The sequence below is a fragment of the Cervus elaphus genome, chromosome 20 (assembly GCF_910594005.1).
Source record: "Cervus elaphus chromosome 20, mCerEla1.1, whole genome shotgun sequence".
Taxonomy (NCBI): Eukaryota; Metazoa; Chordata; class Mammalia; order Artiodactyla; family Cervidae; genus Cervus; species Cervus elaphus.
In genome coordinates, this window is record NC_057834.1 from 132,194,312 (window position 1) to 132,215,156 (window position 20,845).

Sequence of the window (20,845 nt, forward strand, 5' to 3'; positions counted from 1 at the left end):
TGTGTGGTTGTGAAAGTTGGACCATAAAGAAGGCTGAATGCTGAAGAATTGGTGTCTTTGAATTGTGGCGTTGGAGAAGACTCTTGAGAGTCTTGGACTCTAAGAGAGTCCCTTAGACTGCAAGGAAATCAAACCAGTCAGTCCTAAAGAAAATCAACCCTGAGTATTCATTGGAAGGAGTGATGCTGAAGCTGAAGCTCCAGTACTTTGGCTACCTGATATGAAGAGCCAACTCATTAGAAAAGACACTGATGCTGAAAGATTGAAGGCAAAAGGAGAAGGGGGCAGCAGAGAATGAGATGATTAGATAGCATCACCAACCCAATAGACATGAATCTGAGAAAACTCCAGGAGATAATGAAGGACAAGGAAGCCTGGCATGCTGCAGTCCAAGGGGTTACAAAGAGTAGGACACAATTTAGTGACTGAACAACAACTTGTTGATGCTGGGAGAATGTTGCTCTCTATTGAGCAACTGGGGAGGTTTCACTGATGCATAAGGCAAATCACTGTGCACACGAATGGGGAGGGGAGAGGAAGCCAAAGGGCTGAGAAAATTTTTAAGTTTTTCTTGTCATAAGATATGAATTTTATTTCACAACCTAAAGGTTGAGAATTATGTTTTATATGGCAGACTTAGGCTCAGAAGACAGTCTCTCAGATAGCTCTGAGGGACTGTTATGAAGAGGCAAGGGAGGAGCCAGGATATATATGAGTTTTTGCAATAAAAACCAGATATAGTCAGAACATCAAAAGATTACTGTTAATTAAAGAAAACCAAACAGCCGAGGTTAATGAGTTTAGTGTTCTTTTATATATGTGCATGCTCAGTTGTGTCTGACTCTTTGTGACCCATGGACTGTAGCCTGTCAGATTCCTCTGTCCATGGAATTTTCCAAGCAAGAATATCAGAATGGGTTGCCATTTCCTACTCCAGGGTATCTTCCTGACCCAGGGATTGCACCTGCCTCTTGTGTTTCCTGCATTGACAGGTGGATTCTTTACCACTGTGCCACTTGGGAAGCCCTTCTATATATGGAAGATGCAGAAGTCAGGGCTCATTGAAATCATTCCTTTGATAAGCACCTTAGCTGTCTAGGGCCAGCATCCTCTTCTTTCCCATCCTGAATCCCCTCAGGGTGCGCTACTGGGGCAGCTGCAGGGGCGGAGGGGTCAGCCTGTTTGTCTCCATCATGAGTTTCCTCGGAGCTCACCACTGGGGGTGACTGGTGGTGGGTGAGTGGATGACTTGATGGCTGCAACACCCTTTGCTTCCTGACATGGTAGGCAGCCTTATCTTTGTCTTCAGTTGCCACTCCTTTTTAATGCGTATTTTGTTGATGGTGTTTTTAACTTAAAAGGGCCCTTCCTTGCTCACTTTCAGCGTGTTCTCTTTTCAAAGCACTCTGTTCTCATTTTATGATATGTCACCTTGACTTTCTCAATAGCTATCTGGGGCCAGCACCCTGTCCTTTCACATCCTGGGCCCCTCATGGTGCACTGGTGGGGAGGCTGCAGTGGCGGAGGGGGCAGCCTATTGGTCTCCATCCTGAGCTCCCTGTAGAGCATCTGTTTCTGCCAATCAGGGATTTAAAGACCGTAAGTCTTCTGTTACCTGAGTTAGCTCTTTTTCCTAAAGGAGACTTTTCTGTTTTTAATCTAATCTTTGTTTATCTCTTTCATGCTGCTGGTTTTCTTCTTCATATATATAGTGATCTTTGCTCATATTTTAAAGGGAAGGTTGAGTTTTCCAGATAAAGATGTGGGTTACCTTTGTTATTATTATATACAGCCATCCTTGCCCACTAGGCCTCTCCCATGAATAAGAAAGTTGCATTTGAAACCACTAGGTGGCATTTCATGGGGGCTCCAAGGAGCTCTGATTCTTCTTGTCTCAGTGCAGAAAGGTTTTGGCGAGAGGCAAAGTGATAGATAAAAAGTGACTTATTAGAATAGCACGCTTGTGAGGCTTACAGGCAGGCAGGTGAGAAGATGCCATGCCCCAAGAACTTAGTGGGCTACAGTTTTATAATGAAAGGGAAAGTGGGGAGGGGGAGATCACCTTCTTCCTCACTCTTGAGTAGATGTCACGTTTCCATCATCAGCTCTTCCTCCACAGTGGGCAGGGGAGTTTTTTCATTCTTATATGGTCAAGCTGGGACTGTCATGGCACAATGGAGAGGAGCAAAAAGACCCTCACCTATACTAAAAATGGTAAATCATCTCCGGCGGTAGTATAATGCCACCTCTTCTTCATATTTTTGTTTTAGTGTGCCCAGAGGAGCATGGCCTTGGGATCACTAACTTACTGAGCTCACTGGGCAGGATGTGGGTCTCATGCCACCAGCTTTATTATTTGGGGGCATGCCTTCTGCTTCTGTTGCATGGATTTTTTGCTAAGAAAGCCCACTTGGTTTTGTGGATAAGCAAACCTGCTTTCTCCAGTGATCGCTAACTTATAGGCGTCTCCCATGTGTTTTTCTTTACTTACAGTCCTCTCGTGGGATTAACTATTAAATCACCTACTTAGTCTCTTTTGTTGTTGTTGTTCAGTCCCTAAGTCATGTCTGACTCTTTGCAACCCCATGGACTGCAGCACGCCAGGCTTCCCTGTCCTTCACTATCTCCCGGAGTTTACTCAGTCTCGGGTCCATTTGGTCAACGATGCCATCCAACCATCTTGTCCTCTGTCACCCCCTTCTCCTTCTGCCTTCAGTCATTCTCAGCCTCAGGGGCTTTTCCAGTAAGCTGGCTCTTCACATCAGGTGGCCAATGTATAGGAGCTTCAGCTTAAGCATTAGTCCTTCCAATGAATATTCAGGGTCGATTTCCTTTAGGATTGACTGGTTTAATCTCCTTGCAGTCCTAGGGACTCTCAAGAGTCTTCTCCAGCACCACAATTTGAAAGTATCGATTCTTCGGTACTCAGCCTTTTTTATGGTCCAGCTCTCAATCCATACAGGATACTGGAAAAACCATAGTTTTGACTATATGGACCTTTGTCTGCAAAGTGATGTTTCTACTTTTCAATACTCTATATTCGTCATAGCTTTTCTCCCAAGGAGCAAGCATCTTTTAATTTCATGGCTACAATCACTGTCTGCAGAAAATAAAGAAATAAAATCTGTCACTGCTTCCACTTTTTGCCCATCTATTTGCCATTGAGTTGATGGGACCAGATGCCATGATCTTAGTTTTCTGAATGTTGAGTTTTAAGCCTGCTTTTGCACTCTTTTCTTTCACCCTCATCAAGAGGCTTCTCGTTCCTCTTTGTTTTCTGTCATTAAAGCAGTATCATCTGCATATCTGAGGTTGTTTATATTTCTCCCAGCAATCTTGATTCCAGCTTTTGAGTCATCCAGCCTAGCATTTCACATGATGTACTCTGCACATAAGTTAATTAAGTAGGGTAACAATACACCATGTCATAGGCTATATGAGCCTTGTCATATTCCTTTCCCAATTTTGAAGCAGTCTGTTGTTCCATGTGTGGTTCTAACTGTTGCTTCTTGACCCGCGTGTAGATTTCTCAGGGGCAGGTGAGGTGGTCTGGTATTCCCATCTCTTTAAGAATTCTCCACAGTTTGCTGTGATCCACACAGTCAAAGGCTTTGGCATAGTCAGTCTCTTTACTCTGTCCCTATCAAACTGAGTAAATGGCAGAGATAAGCAGGCAGAGGGGCAGCCTTGAGGGTGGGAGCCCTTATATCTAAGAGTTAAAAGAGCTTTACTCTGGGATACCTGCTCCTACTCAAGCATCCCCAGTTCTCTCAAAGGGGTTCTTTTCTTTTTCTTCCTTCCTTCCTTTCTTTTTTTTTCTTAAGTTGGTATAAAACCATCTCTATTTAGTTTGGAAAATGGCTGCCTGGCTGCCTCTCCACTGTATTTGTGTGAAGGGGTGGAGAATTGGTCTTACCTCACAGCTCCCTCCTGTATATATTTTGTGCTCCAGCTTCTCAACTCCATTTAATCCATCGACACATTTCTATCTGCATTTGATCTTCCAGAGTTTCTTTTTCTATCTCCTCTGCAGATGATATTCCCATTTTCTTCTTTGTTATGAGGCTTTTCCCTTTTATTAGTCTTTACTATTTTTATATTAGGGCCTCAAGGGAGAGGAAAAATAAAAAAATGTTCTCCGAACACCATCTTGAAGCAGACAGGCTCATACGTTTTTCTCCTCTGCCAGCTCTTTCCTGTGGGCTTCCTGAGGCCCCCAAGAATGGAATGGTGTTTGGCAAAGAGTACACAGTGGGGACCAAGGCTGTATACAGCTGCAGTGAAGGCTACCACCTCCAGGCAGGTGCTGAAGCCACAGCAGAGTGTCTGGAGACTGGCCTGTGGAGCAACCGCAATGTACCCCCCCAGTGTGTCCGTGAGTCCTTGGGTAGGGGAGGCGGGTATGTCTGGGGGCTGGGTAAGCAGCTGAAAAGATTCCTGCAAGGGGTGAGTGAAATAGGAAAAACATGCCCATAGAGGCTGGCACTCAGATCTGAGACAAGTGGATATCTCCATCTACCAACTTGGGTTCCCATTTGAAATTGCTTCAAAACATCGATAGACCACTGTTCCCTGAGATGTATCCATAAACCATCACAGAACCTAGGGATGACTGGTCCACTTCCTCTTAGATGGAAAAAGTATTCGAAATTTGACATCCTTTGATCACAAGACTCTAAAACAACAGAATGAGTGAGTGATAGTCGCTCAGTCGTATCCGACTCTTTGCGACCCCATGGACTGTAGCCTGCCAGACTCCTCTGTCCATGGAATTCTCCAGGCAAGAATATTGGAGTGGGTTGCTGTTTCCTTCTCCAAAACAATGGAGGTACTGTTCAATTTGAAGGCCAGTGGGCAGCCTAATGGGCTATATACAGTCTGATGATACGAGGTTTTTTGTTTTGTTTTGGTTTGGCTCTTTGGCCTGTGCAGTGCTTTATAAAAATATTTTGTAGCCCTATGGCCAATTATGTTGAGGTATGGCGAAAACCATCACAATATTGCAATTACCCTATGATTAAAAATAAAATAAATAGTTTGAATTTATTCCTAACATTTTCAAATCAGAAGACTTTTACATAAAAATCCTATTTCTAGCTTCCCTTGGAAAAGGTAGATCTGACCACCTGGAATTTGCAGTCTCACATCCACAATTAAAACCAACAGAGTGCCACCTCCCCCCTATTTTTTTTTTAATTTGGCAGATCTGCCACCCCAATGGTTTGCCACATCCCCCACCCAGCTCACTTCATTCATAGACTACATCTGCCTGGGGACTGAAGGTTCTGAGAGTCATCATAACTGCATTATGGTCCCCCAGTCCCCAACGCTGGGCTCTTGCCAATCTCGTCCATAATTAATGAATGAATCCTCCTTTCCGCTTCATACCTCCCCAGCTGTGACCTGTCCTGACATCAGCAGCATCAGTGTGGAACACGGTCGATGGAGGCTCATCTTCGAGACGCAATACCAGTTCCAGGCCCAGCTGATGCTTATCTGTGACCCTGGCTACTACTACACTGGCCAAAGGGTCATCCACTGTCAGGCCAATGGCAAATGGAACCTCGACAACTCTATGCCCACCTGCCAAAGTAAGCCCAGGAGGAAAGGGTGGGCAAGTTTGGCACAGTGCCTCCAACTCGAACTGTCTCATAACATGGGCTGAATTGGGGAGGGGAAAAGTGGGGTATAGCCAGGGATTGCAGTGAACCTTTTTTTGAACACTCACCTAGAACCAAGAGCTGGGGAGAGGCCTACTCCTTTAAGGAAGCACTTCTCAGCATCTTGTCATCTTATTAAAAAGCTGCCTCTGTCCAGGTGAGCATCCACTAATTCATTTATTCAACCTTCATGCCAGGTAGTATAGAGGTATGAGGATGAAAGCTTGTGGTTCCTGCCTACCAGGAGCTTAGAATCTACTGAAGAGGCAGACAAATAAAGAAGCAAGGATACCAAAGTGTGATGAGACCTATAATGGAAGTGTGTGTAGGAGGAATGAATAGAGTGCAAGGGACAGGCCACCTAAGTGTGCCTATGTCTCCTCCATTGTGCATTGCTTTTCTTTGGGTCTTTGAGATAGTTTCAGAGGTCAGGGTCTCTGGGAAGCGACTCTAAGGTAGAGATTTGTTAGGCAGTGCTCTTGGGATCACCATCTGAGGAAGGAGAGGGGAGGGAAGGAGGAGGGGGGAAGAGGAAAGAAATGGGACTGGGAAGATGGAGAAGGTGGTCTCTGATGATGATGGTGATGCCTCAACTGACCCAGCTAAGAGCTCTGAATCTGGGCAGCCCTTCAGAATTGCCACAAGTTAAGGCAGGGGGGCTTTATACCTCCACACTCACCGAACCCTGGGTTCCAGCTGCTCGAGGAAGAGAACATGACTTTAGATGTGAGGACTCTTTAACCAAGGCCATCTGAAGAGGGCTCACAGCAAAGGGATGTTTGCCAGCAGCTACAATCTGGAGAAAGAAGCCCTTCAGTCCTCAAGGGGGCTCTGAGTGGGTCAGCACAGCGCCCACCCACAGGGATATACGGATGCTACTTACTCAGTCAGAAGAGTGTGTTAGAGGAAGTAAATGTTTGTGAAGGGACAGAAGGACATCACTTGTCAGTGCTCGAGGGCACGTTCGAGACTGGATGCAAGGAGTGGAATCTTCCTAACACCCATGATGCAAGACACTATGGCCTTTGTTCAAGTCCAGACTCGGCCGTGTATTTGTGACCGAGTAGAGGTCACGAGCGTGGGACAGCTTCATTACAAGCAGGGCTTACGTCTCAGTGCAGCCAGTGGTGTCTGCAGCGTGCTGTGGAGCAGGACTATGAGGCTGCCGCTCGGCTCGGCAGAGAGGACAAGGGGAGTGCCCGCTGTCCGCCCTGGACGCCGAGGAGCGAGCCACAGGTCTGGACATTGGGTGCTTCCGGTGACAGCCCTGTTGAGAATCATGGGTGCAGTGTAACAGCACAACAGTCACCATGGTGACCCATATTCTGGTCATGAGTCCCATTAGAGTAGGTTGAACCGATCTTACTTTGGTCACTATTCTTGCTAATGAGAAGCAGCACACGTCCCGTCTCTCGGGACTGGCTTCCTGAGCATTTTCTGGTCTTTGTAGTCATCTCCTGTGGAGAGCTCCCCGTCCCCCCCAGTGGGCACCGCATCGGAACCCTCTCTGTCTACGGAGCAACAGCCATCTTCTCCTGCAACTCCGGGTACACGCTGGTGGGCTCCAGGGTGCGGGAGTGCATGGCCAACGGGCTCTGGAGTGGCTCCGAAGTCCGCTGCCTGGGTAAGTGACCACCCCGGGGCCTCTCCCGTCCATTTGTCCCTTTACAGGACAAGTTAGATCTTTCCAAAGCTGGATCCCGGTCGTTGAACAGTACTATTTTACCTATGGTCATAAAATGCTTAACCTAAACTCTAGCTATTGGGTATTTCAGTTCAGTTCAGTCACTCAGTTGTGTCCGACTCTTTGAGACTCCGTGAACCGCAGCATGCCAGGCCTTCCTGTCCATCACCTCCTCCTGGAGTCCACCCAAACTCATTTCCATCGAGTCGGTGATTCCATCCAGCCATCTCATCTCTGTCGTCCCCTTCTCCTCCCGCCCTTAATCTTTCCCAGCATCAGGGTCTTTTCAAATGAGTCAGATGCTATTTACCATAACCAAAATGCTGAACTAACTTCCCTTGGGGCATCCAAAAGAATAAGGAGAACTTCAGGTCTGATGAGACAAACCTTTGAGGGGCTTTCATTCTGATCAAAAAAGATCCTCCCTTCTTATTGGCTCTTGTATGATGGGTGAAATTCCAGTCTTTACCTCCAGGGAAACTTACAGAGACACATCCCTGCAACACATCTAAAATACCATTTATATTATATATTAGCAAATTTTTGGAGAAGGAAATGGCAACTCACTCCAGTATTCTTACCAGGAGAATACCATGGACAGGAGTCTGGCAGACTACAGTCCATGGGGTCGCAAAGAGTCAGACATGACTGAGCGACTACACACACAGCAAATTTTACACATATAAGTATTTTACAAAAATACAATATGTGCTATATTCTATATTATAATATACAAGTATTTTTTGCCATTAGCTTGTTTCATGACAAAAATATGTCAATGTAGGACAAAAGCATAAAAACTTACCCAGCTTACAAAAGTCAAAGTTATCATTTCTCCCATGGGCAATCCATTCCCTGCCTAAACCTTAGATTCTAAGGTCATCTCTTCTCTTACTCCTTTCTTGGATCCTCTTACTGCTTGGATCCAAAGGAGGGTCCCAGCTACACAGACCCAGCAACATAGATCGGATGTCTGTTCTGAAGTGAACAGCTGTCCTCCCTCTGTCTCAGGCCTCTGTTAGAGACACAGTCATGAGTTATGTCTACACAGAACCAAAAAAATGCTAGTAGAAACACTAGGAATATACTCTATCCAAATCCCATTTAGTGAAAATAACTCACCTGGGTCTATATTGTCTGTGTTCCTTGCCACTCAAGAAGAAAGGAGGATGAATTACTTGGTAATTTTCAACACAACCAAGCTTTGACTGCCTTATCGTGGACCACAGTGCCCTCCGTATAGTAGATGCTCTAGAAATGCTGGTTGATGAGAAAAAGAGGGGGTGATCCCAGAGGCCGGGCCATAAGAGTGATCATTTCTCACCCATGAACAGACACAGCAACTAAAGTTCAAGATGGCTAGCTATTTGGAATGCAACCTTGGGATTTGTTTTTAACGTCCAGCTCTTTTCTGGACTTTAAAAAAATGTAATTGGAGTATAATTGCTTTACAATATTGTGCTGGTCTCTGCTGCACAACAGTGTGAATCAGCTATGTGTATACTTGGGATGTGGGATTGCCAGATCTTTCCTGGTAGCTCAGCTGGTAAAGAATCTGCCTGCAATGCAGGAGACCCCAGTTCGATTCCTGGGGCAGGAAGATCTGCTGGAGAAGGGATAGGCTACCCACTCCAGTATTCTTAGGCTTCCCTTGTGGCTCAGCTGGTAAAGAATCCACCTGCAATGTGGAAGACCTAAGTTTGATTCCTGGGTTGGAAAGATCCCCTGGAGAAGGGAAGGGGAAAATACTCCAGTATTCTGGCCTGGAGAATGCCATGGACTGTATAGTCCATGGGGTCGCAAAGAGTCGGACACGACTGAGCAACTTTCACTTTTCACTTTCAATCTTCAACACTATTTCTATCATGTCTAGGATTCCTGAAGTCACTCCTGGATGCCACTGTCGGGGGAGGAGAGAAAAACAATGGGTGGTCCTTTTCCCCATTGTGCCTGTCTCCCCCTCCCCCGACCAAGCCTCACCTCATTTTCTGTATGCTCCTGTGCAATTTACTCTCTCTTCCCACATCTCACCAAAGCCGGACACTGCGGGACCCCTGAGCCCATCGTCAACGGGCACATCAACGGGGAGAACTTCAACTACCGGGGCAGCGTGGTATACCAGTGCAACGCCGGCTTCCGCCTGATCGGCATGTCCGTGCGCATCTGCCAGCAGGATCATCACTGGTCGGGCAAGACCCCTTTCTGTGTGCGTAAGTATGGTACCCACTCTCCCTAGTCACCAGCTCAGGTGCAAAATGGACTTCCCCTTGCTTTGTCTGTATTAGGTTAAATGGAGGATTTTCTGTATTTTGTTCATGTTTTTCAAAAACAAGCATTAACATCTATATTTTCAGTTTTCTGCATCATTATTACTTCCACCTCTATTATTTTCTTCCTTGAAATTAACTTTATGGTTCACTTTCTTGCTTGTGAATTAGAAACCTCGTTCATTTATTTTCAGTCTTTTATTTTTATTGATTATTATGGATATAAGTATGCAAGGCTATAAAATTTCTTCTGATCACTGCTCTAATTATATCCCACAGATTATAAAAATTAGTGTTTTATTATTTCTCAGAAATTCTGTCATTTTGATATTCATTTCCCCTTTCACTTAGAAGTTTCTTTAAATAAAGGTGTGTGGTTTTTATTTCCAGATGGAAGGGTGTTTTGATTTTTACTTTGGTATTCATCTCTAACACATTACACTGTATACAGTATTTCTGCTTCATGGAATTTACTGATGCTTCCTTTATGATCTAATATTTGATCAATTGTTATGAATGTTCCATGTTCATTTGAGAGAAAAGAGCATTAGTGTGTAAAGTTTTATATATTAGATATGCCTTATTGATTTTGTTGTTTATGTCTTAATGTGTGCTTACTTATTTTTTGTCTACCTGATCTGTTTTGTTCTGCGAGGTGTTTTAAAGTTTCATATTATTTAGTCAGTTCAGTCGCTCAGTCTTTGTGACCCCATGGACTGCAGCATGCCAGGCTTACCTGTCCATCACCAACTCCCAGAACCTGCTCAAACTCATGTCCGTCGCCTCAGGGATGCCATTGAACCATCTCATCCTCGGTCATCCCCTTCTCCTCCTGCCTTCAATCTTTCCCACCATCAGGGACTTTTCCAATGAGTCAGTTCTTCGCATCAGGTGGCCGAAGTATTGGAGTTTCAGCTTCAGCATCAGTCCTTCCAATGAATATTCAGGACTGATTTGCTTTAGGATGGACTGATTGGATCTTCTTGCAGTCCAAGGGACTTTCAAGAGTCTTCTCCAACAACACAATTCAAAAGCATCAATTCTTCGGCACTGAGCTTTCTTTATCGTCCAACTCTCACATCCATACATGACTACTAGCTTTGACTAGACGGCCATTTGTTGGCAAAGTAATGTCTCTGCTTTTAACATGCTGTCTAGGTTGGTCATAGCTTTTCTTCCAAGGAGCAAGCATCTTTTAGTTTCATGGCTGCAGTCACCATCTGCAGTGATTTTGGAGCCCCAAAAAAAGTCTGTTACTGTTTCCATTGTTTCTCCATCTATGTGCCATGAAATGCTGGGACTGGGTGCCATGATCTTAGTTTTCTAAACGTTGAGTTTTAAGCCAACTTTTTCACTCTCGTCTTTCACTTTCATCAAGAGACTCTCTGTTCTTCACTTTCTGCCATGAGGGTGGTGTCATCTGCATATCTGAGGTTATTGATATTTCTCCCAGAAGTCTTGATCCCAGCTTGTGCTTCATCTAGCCTGGCATTTCACATGATGTACTCTGCATAGAAGTTAAATAAGCAGAGTGACAGTATCACGTACTCCTTGACATAGTCCTTTTCCGATTTGGAACCAGTGTTGTTCCATGTCTGGTTGTAACTGTTGCTTCTTGATCTGCATACAGATTTCTCAGGAGGCAGAAAAGGTGGTTTGGTATTCGCATCTCGTTAAGAATTTTCCACAGTTTGTTGTGATCCACACAGAGGCTTTGGCGTAATCAATAAAGCAGAAGTACATGTTTTTCTGGAACTCTCCTGCTTTTTCGATGATCCAACAGATGTTGGCAGTTTGATCTCTGGTTCCTCTGCCTTTTCTAAATCCAGCTTGAACATCTGGAAGTTCACAGTTCACATACTGTTGAAGCCTGGCTTCCTATTAGTGTTCTTCTATTTACTTTTCCTTGTATTTCCCATAGTTTGTGTTGCATAAGGATAATTACTGTGTTATTTGGCACATAGATATCCATAACTGTTATATCTACATTGAATATTGTGGTTTTAGCCTTTAAAAATGTCTTCATTATCACTTTAATATTTTCTAGCTTGAATTGTACTGTGCCTAATACCGTTAGGCTTACACTCTCTACTTTCATCCCTCTCCCATTTGCCTGGTTTGCCTTTAACCATCCCTCTATTTTAGCCTTTCTGAATCACTCAAATTAGATGGGCCTCTCATATATATCATAGAGTTGGACCTTGCCTTCCGAGTCAATTTGAAAATCCTTTTCTCTTAACAGGTTAGTCAAATTCATTCACATATATTATTATTTATATGTTAGGTTTTAATTTTGTTTAATTATTATGTGTAAAATATCACACACATGATATTTTTTTCTCTGTATGACATGTTTTCTTTGCTTTTTTTTTTTTTTTTTGCTTTGCTTTGCTCTTTTTTTTTCATTTCTTTCAGTATTGGTATTCAGGAAAGGTTGTAAACATTTATGTTTCCTTCCTATAGTTGGTACTCTGACGTACCAGGACCGTTTTTCAATATGCTCACATTTAAAATGGGCTTTCTCTTTCCAGCAGTGACTTTGGATCAGTATTCCTCTGCTTCTCTCGTCTCCTCTCCATACAGCCTTGCTCTCTGCTAAGCCTTGCAACAGAAGCATGAGAAATAGTTCTGCCCAGGCTTAGTGTTTATTTTTCTACTTACACGTAATTTAAAGTTTATAGCATTCTCTGTCTTCTAGTTATGCTGCAGGCCTGGGCTTTCTACGGTTTTATTTCTTCTTGTTAGTCTGCATTTTTGGATTTAGATGGCCACTGGTATTCTAATTAGCCTGGAAGTAATTTGGAAAATTTTTCACTTTCTAAAGTTCCATAAAGTGAGCCTTTATGTAAAGTGTGCAGTGTTTTGGTCTTAATTTTTGTAAGGCAGGCTTTTGTTTTTAATTCTTCTTCACTTCGCTTTTCATATATGAGATGGAGTAATGAAATAGTGAGACTTAATAAACAATGCATGAAAATTAGTCTTAATAGCTTCTTAAGTACTGGGTTTAGAGAAAGCAAGACCTATCTACATTTAGTCAGTCTTGTAGATGTCTCTAAACAAAACATATTTGGTTTTATCCAGGAAATGCAAATTCAGATGTCTTCAAGATATTGGCACACTACACATGTGAAAAGATTTGAGTTACAAGTAATAGAGAATGCTGGATTCTGAATTAATGGAAGATGTCTGCTGAACCTAAGATACTTAATTTTATGCCTGGTCCAGGAAGGCTGCAGAGTCAAGCAGTTGGACACTTGGACCCTAGACCTAGATTGCCTGGGTTTGAGTTCCAATCGACCACTACATAGCACGTTGCTGTGTGATGTTAGATAAGGTAGCTTATCTCACCAGGTCTGTTTCCTCACTTATGAAAAGCAGGTACCTCAGAGACTATTGCGAGGATTAAATGAGGGAATACGTGTGAAATGGTCAGATGCTGCTGTTGCTATTGTGAAGAGGACCGTGATGGTGGTGTGGTGGGTGATGTACCACCGCCCTGCTACATCACAGAATCCAAGATCTTTTGTAGCAAGCTCCATTCTCTCCTGAAGGACAGAGATTTCAGAAGTATCTGGGGTAGGAAAGCAAAAGTAACAGGACATTTATAAGCAATTGCTCTGTGGCAGGTACCATGTTAGATGCCGTCACCTATGAATTCAAGGTTTACAATATCAACCAGACTCAGAACTTTCCAACTGTCTGTCTACACTTCCTCAGTCAGCGACCTTGTCTATTCCCCCCAACACAGCTATTTCATAATCTCACCTACTTTCTGAAGACCCATATTCTCCTACTCAGAGATAACATTTGCTATATTTTCAGCAAATAGTTAAAACACGTTAGTGAGGATGGCCTGAAAGCAGAGAATCCAGATTCAGAACTCAGATGAGTCACTTAGAAACTGTGCCCCTTGGACAAGTCCCCAGACTCCTCTGAACCTCTTCTTTCCTAAAAGGATAATCCTCATGGGATTGTAAGGATTAAGTGCAGTAAAGCATATAGACCCCAATAATTCTTAGCAAATGATATAATCTCACTTTCTCCTGTGCAGAGAGAACAGAAGCCATCAAACAGTAGCCCTTTCCACTTCCTGCGTCCCCTCCACATGTCCATCTGTCCTTGTCCGCATTCACCCTTGCCCCTCACCTCCTGTCGAGAAGTCTCTCTCCAAGCCTAAGGCTAATCACTCCATGAGTCCCTGGATCACCTTCCCTTCTGCCTTCTTCATGAGCTTAGTCTGTTTTCAGTTCTCTCCTCTGAACTATGCACCTTCCTTTTCTGTTAATTTACCTCAGCCTATAAGACCAAATCCAGCAAACCTTTCCTTAGCACCTACTTCGTGCCAGGTGCGTGTATGGTGTTGTGCATAGATGAGTTGAATGTGCCATGGTCTCGGCCCTCAGGAAATCTGGGTCTGCTGGCGCATGTGTTCAAGGTCTAGTTAAGAGCCCCAGCCCAGCAGGACCCCTTCTTTCCCATTAGTGTGTTCCCCTTCTCCCCTTGTGTCTGAGTCTGTCAGGGCTCTCCAGAGAAACAGCTCCCTGGGACATCTGATAAGTCATGAACTGTCCCCACGGGCCTGTGACACTCCCACCTCCTGTGAGTTTTGCTAACCACCCCTCTCTGTCCTGTGCTGGCATTTCGGTCAATCTGCAATTCAAAAGCTGTTACCACTACCAAAGGTTTAGCCCTCAGCCCTCTCCTCTACCTTTATACAAGTGGTATTTTAGCCTTTGGGGAGGCAAGTCATGACCTTTTGTAAGTCTGGTGAGAACAGTGCATCTTCTCCCAAGCTGATCAGAACCACCCCATATTTTGCATATAATTTCAGGGCATTCACAGGCCCTCTGAAGCTTCCCTCCACTCTCTCACCACTTCACTGACTTGGAAAATCCTGCTCAGCCTTGAGATCCAGCTGAGGGTATGCCATACTCTCTGGGGTCCCTCCTTAACCACTCCCTCCCCGGTGGAGGGTAGGTGCCCACCCCGGAAGCCTGTTTCAGCACCAGCCACGGTGATGTGACAGTCTGCCCCCCTGCCTGCTCTCCCGATAGGCTGAGAAATGAGCTCCCGAGCTCCTCGCGTTTCATCAGTATGCATAGCAGTGTGCCTCGCACTTAGGAGGCATCCAGTAAATATTTAATGAAGAGCAAAAGTATGGATCTGTTTTCAAAGCAACCCTGTTCAATGCATATTGAAATTCTTACTTTACAGATATAGGAACTGAGGCTCAGAGTGAGGTGTCCAAAGTAAGAAAAGGACACAGCCGAGTTGTAAATCTGGTCTGCTGGCCTCCTCATCCATTCTCATCCCACCACACCAGGCTGTCTGGAACCCTTGTAGCCCATTAACAGCCTGTCTCCTGCTCTGCCCAGATAGAGTCAAGGATACTACTGTTGAGATTTATAAAAGAGAACTGGCCCAGAGAGACAGCACAGGTGTCCATAGCAAAAACTGGATCCTACTTACTCTTGTTCCCTGACCTCCATCCATACCATTTGGGTTTGGGGTGTTGTTGTCTAGTCACTAAGTTGTGTCCAGCTCTTTGCAACCCCAGGGACTGTAGCCCACCAGGCTCCACCATCCTTGGGATTTTTCAGGCAAGAATACTGGAGAGGGTTGCCATTTCCTCCTCCAGGGGATCTTCGTGACCCAGGGATCAGGCATGCATCTTCTGCATCTCCTGCATTGGCAGGAGGATTCTTTACCACTAAGCCACCTGGGAAGCCCCAGGTTTGGGGTGGGGTCCTCATAAATCCAAGTGTTGGGATAAGAAAGCATTCCTCATGGTTCCTTAGCCTCTCACGGCTGAAAACCCAGAACCAAGGGGGGAGGCCTCAAAAGCATCAAGTCGGATTTCAAACCAAAGAAACTAGGTACCGGGCAGGTAGTAAATAGAACCAAGGACTCAGGAGCAGAGCAAAAGCCAGGCATCTATCCATTCATGACTCACTCATTTGTTAGTTCACTCTGCAATTTTTTTTTTCACTCTGCAATTATTTATCAAGGTCTTCCTGTATGTCCCTGGTGGCTCAGTGGTAAAGAATCCGCCTGCCAATGCAGGAGACACAGGTTCGATCCCTGAGTCTGGAAGATCCCCTGGAGAAGGAAATGGCAACCCACTCCAATATTCTTGCCTGGGAAATCCCATGGACTTCTTGCAATATTCTTACCTGGGAAATCCCATGTAGTTGGAGCCTGGCCAACTACAGTCCATGGGTTCACAAAAAAGCTGGACACAACTCAGCAACTAAACAACAACAACTTCCTATATGTCAGGCACCAGTCCAGACACAGAAGATACAGCAAGGAAGGGAACAGAGTCCCTGCCCCAGGGAGCTTCCATTCAGGTGGAGAAAGATTAGCAATGAGTAAAAAAGTGTGCTCAGAGTGGGCCAATTGCTGTATAGAAAAGCAAGTAGGGCAAGAAGGTTCGGTGGTGCTGGGTGGTCGTTTATCTGGTTGTAATGGAAGGCTCACTGCTATGGTGACATTTGAGGGGAGACCTGAGGGCAGAGGCCAAGGAATGTTTCAGCCAAGAGGAAGCTAGTCCAAAGGCTCTGGGGCAGGACCTTGTTTAGTACATTCAAGAAAAGTCGAAGAGACCAGTGCCACTGGTGGAGTGAACTCCACTCCTGAGAGGAGGAGGTGAGCCTGAGCCCTGCAAACACCAAAGCGTTCTCCCCCTTCCCTGCCCAGGGCTGAACAGATTACACAATGAAACAGAGCCATGTGTGGACACCAAAATACCGCCTCTATTCCCGATGAAGCCTCAGTTGGAGCCGTAGCTTAATATGAGAGCCGAATGGAATTTGTTGAATAAACCCCAGGTGGGGTGGATTCACACACAGTCAGAGCAGCACCGCCCTGGGTTGGGCATGACTCCATTGTAGAGGGAGGGGAAGTCAGGGGAGACCCTGCCTCTGCTGGAGGGTTGGCAGGGGAGCCTCGCTGCCTGCAGGCTGCTGTCTCAAGAGGAGGAAGGCAGGGCTGAGCCTTCGTCCTTCCCAAACTGCACAGAGGGGCCGCTTCTGGTTACCCCAGGCAGGATAGAGAAGAGAGCACAGAGAAAGGCCAGGAAGTCCATTAGCTGAACTCCCCTCACGTGGGAGGAGTAGGAGAGGGACTGTGCCCACCTAAGAACTCTGATGCCCGCGGGTCTGTTGGGGTGACCAGTCCCTCCACACAGATGTGGTTTGTACTGACTGGCTCCATCAAGACTGGCCCAGGAACTTAGGCTAGTCTGACTCCTGGGAAGGGTAGTCACCAGGGTATCTAGCAAAGAATGGAGATGAGTAGCTGAAGGGATCTGGGAGAGGAACTGAGGCAGGACCAGCTGCCTGGGCGAAGGAGAAGGATGATACACCCTAATGCACTATGGTCCTCGAACGACTTCTTTCAAGTGGTCCACGCTGTGGACACGCCTTCAAGGAAAAGGGGCTGTCCCCATGCTGACTTCACGAAAACAGAGTTTTGTTGCGAAAGAGACTGAAGTCAGACCCAGGGCTGTGCTTCGCTGCTGGGCATGAGAGAGGCCAGGTGAGGAGAGGACAGACTTGCGGTCGGGGGGCAGCAGGAGGGCTGACCTCTCGTCTCTTTTGATTGTAGCGATTACCTGTGGACACCCAGGCAACCCAATCAACGGCCTCACCCAGGGCAGCCAGTTCAACCTCAACGACGTGGTCAAGTTTGTCTGCAACCCGGGCTATGTGGCTGAGGGGGCCGCTCGATCCCAGTGCCTGGCCAGTGGGCAGTGGAGTGACGTGCTGCCCACCTGCCGAAGTGAGTCACCCTTCCCCCCCCACCCCCACATCCCGACCCCCAGTACCTGCCACCTGTGGTCTGTGACCCACGAGCGGAAGTCAGGGGATTCTGTCGTGGTGCCACATTGACTCAAACGGGGAAGACTTGGGGCAGAGAAGGGTCACAGAGGGAGCATTTCTCTCCCCCCACATAGAGCCATGTCAAAGATCTTCACTGGTTATAGAAAGAAAGCGAAGGAAGTTTCATCCTTCAAAACAGAAATGGAAAACAGTCTTTTGTTTACATTTCGTAGAACCGATAATTCATCATTATCATATAGAGCCCCATTCTTAATGAAAGAATAAAAAAAGGAAGGGTTGAAATGAGACATAAAAAGCAGAATCTAGGGGTTAGGATGAAGAGGAGGAGAAGAGAAAAAACTAAAGACTCAAGAGGCAGACCTGACATGGAGGATATTCCAGTCCCACCCAGACTATTTAGAAAATAGCCCCTGAAGCTTTTACAGGCTGTTCACAGCAGTGAAGGGCTTCCCAGGTGGCTCAGTGGGGAAGAATCTGCTTGCCAATGCAGGAGATACAGGAAATGCAGGTTCGATCTTTGGGTCTGGAAGATTCCCTGGAGGAGGAAATGGCAACCCACTCCAGTATTCTTGTCTGGAGAATCCCATGGACAGAGGAACCCAGTGGGCTGCAGCCCAGATTGGACACAACTTAGCAGCTAGGCACACATGCACACACCCAGCGATGAAGGGCCTTGGGGCCGTCTGCCTCTGCCCACGAGTGGCCTGGCAAGCTCGCTAAGGTCTGAATGGAGGGTCAGACTGTCTGAACAGGAGCAGTCCCTGCCCTGGTGTGGAGGTTGACCAAGTCTTCACAGCTGTAAGGGGTGAGGGCTTAGATTCCCTCGGGTGATGGTTTCTCCTCCGCTGTTGAGGGTACATGGCGATTGGCTGTGCAATGTCTCACAATTTATTTGTAATTGATATTAAAGGACCAAACTTTTCAAATGATGCTTTAGAATCAATCAAGATACATTCACAACTAACCTTAAAATAACATTCCGCTCAACACTTCAAGGTGCAATTGTGAATGAGAGAAGAATCCAGGGAACGCAGGGGAAATTGCCATGACCTTGTGTTGTGCCCTGCTTCCATCACCTCACCAGGGAGGAAGGAATTGAGACTGATGCTTTGGGGTATGGTTATCCCATGATCCCCTCTCTTCAAGAACTGTGCTCTCTCTCCCAGACATGTTCTGTCCTGTAACTTCAGCTCCCCAAACCCCAGCCCCTTCCCAGAGTGCGGTGCTCAAGAGCTGGGCTTGGAAAACAGAAGACCGGGATAAAACCTTAGAAATCAGGGCCTCTGGTCCTGCTCCCCACCCCCACCCCAACTCATTCTCCTGATGGAATGTCAGAACATTCCGTGCCAAAATGCCAAAAACACAAATCTGATCAAGTCACTCCCTGTTTAAAATACCTCCCAAGACTTCTCACTGCCCTTAGGATAATAATAGTCTCCTTGGCTGGTTTACGGGCCCATGGGACCTGGCCCAGCCTCCGATCCAGCCTCATTCTTCTCCACTTGCTTGGCCCCCAGCCTCACCCCTGCGTTGGGTCCCAGCCGCACTGAGCCTCTTTTGTTCCCTCACAGGTGCCCTGCGCCTGTAAGCCCCTCAGGGCACCAGACACAGCTTCCTCAAATGCATCCTTCTCTGTCCTCTCCCATCATTTCTTTGTCCGGGTGACTTCTGCCCAGCCATTAAGAGCCAGCCTAAAGGTTGCTCCTGGGGAGGCTTTCCTGCCCTGCCCCGTGCACCGGGCTCCAGGCTCTGCTTTGTGCTTCCAGAACATTCTCTGCTGCCCCGTCAGGGCACTTACCAAACAGTATCATTGCTGGTTTGTCCCTTTCTCTCTAGACCAGCAGTTCTTAACTGGGTATGATTTTCCAGCTCCCCTGTCCCAACGCGGGACAGATATCAAAAGACGTCTTTGGTTGTCACGACTGGAGAGTTTCTATTGGCGTCTAGTGGGCAGAGGCCAGAGATACTGTTAAACATCCCCCAGTGCACGGGACTGCCCGCACCGTAAATAATTATCAGCCCAAAATACCCGCAGTGCCAAGGTAGAGAAACCCTACTCCAGACCATAAATTCTGTCATACCCTTCCTGCCCAGCACGATGCTTGACACTCAGTATATCACAGTAAATAACATGAATGAATGAATGCAGCTTAGCTGTTTTGTGTCTTCAACCTCTCTTAGCCTCAGAGAGGGTCATCAGAAGTTAAAAATAGCTCACACTTTAAAAACTCATCAAAGATTTCAAGTACTCACCCTGCCTGCCTCATACGACTCATATGAAGTTCAAGTTAAATAATGGATATGAAAGTGTTTTGAAAGTCAAAGTTCACATCATGGGTTACGAATAGTATTGTCATGACTCTCAAACCTCACTCTGATTTTGATAAGCTGCTTTGGCACCATTTCGGCATTTAAAAGTCAAATGGATCCCCGAGGATTAATCTCCCCCTGAAATACTCATAAAAGTGATTAAAATAGTTTCTAGAGAAGCCCATCCCCTTTCCACAGCTTCGCTGTGGGAGACACACTGTGGGATGGGTTCACAGACAGGGGCGCATTCCTGCCCTCAAGGGAGTCCTATCAATAGAGGTTTATGCCAGGACCACCAAGGAGGGAGCGGTTAACCCGTCTGGGGGGAGGTGGGGAGGCTTCTGCAGGGGGTGATGTCTAGCTGGACCCAGAAGGATGAAGCCCTTACCCAGGTGGCCACAGTGAGGGGAGTACAGCAGCCTCAGGACCAGCTCAGCTTCCCAGGCGGGATCTGCTTTGTGTAGCCTCTCTTGGTCTGGAAATTTTGCTCTACTGGGAATATATTCCTGTTTGAACTTCTGAATTCCCATTTAAAAGCATTAAAAAAAAAAAAAAAAACCTCCCGTCCAGGTCTCTGCACCTAATCATCCTGTTCGTTGCAGTCATCAACTGTACGGATCCTGGGCACCTAGAAAACAGCGTCCGTCAGATCCACGCCGGCGGCCCACACAGGTTCAGCTACGGCACGACTGTATCTTACCAGTGCACCCACGGATTCTACCTGCTGGGCACCCCAGTGCTCAGCTGCCAGGGAGATGGCACATGGGATCGCCCCCAGCCCCAGTGTCTCTGTAAGTGGACATCATTTACTCACAGGGATCACCCGAGCACACTGACAGGATGGTCCCTGTCAAAGGACAGCCCTCCTGTGTGTGTGTGTGTGTGTGTGTGTGTGTGTGTGTGTGCGCGTGTGTGTGGTCACGGTGATGGTCACTCGGGCTGCTCTCTGGATGTCAGCGCCCATCTTGGGCTCCTGTTGGGTTAGTTGTGTGTGTGTGTGTGTGTGTGTGTGTGTGTGTGTGTGTGTGTGTGTGTGTGTGTGTGTGTGTGTGTGTGTGTGTGTGTGTGTGCGCGCACTCA

The 20,845-nt window shown here is 46.3% G+C and overlaps 1 protein-coding gene across 2 annotated transcripts in view; it reads left to right on the forward strand.

Moving 5' to 3' along the window:
* CSMD2 (CUB and Sushi multiple domains 2) overlaps positions 1 to 20,845 on the forward strand; it is a 684,323-nt gene that overhangs the window by 622,863 nt on the left and 40,615 nt on the right. For both annotated transcript variants that reach the window (XM_043878199.1, XM_043878200.1), the window contains exons 50-55: positions 4,190 to 4,375; positions 5,397 to 5,591; positions 7,111 to 7,284; positions 9,381 to 9,554; positions 17,220 to 17,393; positions 20,368 to 20,556. In XM_043878199.1, the coding sequence (XP_043734134.1) occupies positions 4,190 to 4,375; positions 5,397 to 5,591; positions 7,111 to 7,284; positions 9,381 to 9,554; positions 17,220 to 17,393; positions 20,368 to 20,556 (1,092 nt within the window). The remainder of the gene's footprint in view (positions 1 to 4,189; positions 4,376 to 5,396; positions 5,592 to 7,110; positions 7,285 to 9,380; positions 9,555 to 17,219; positions 17,394 to 20,367; positions 20,557 to 20,845) is intronic.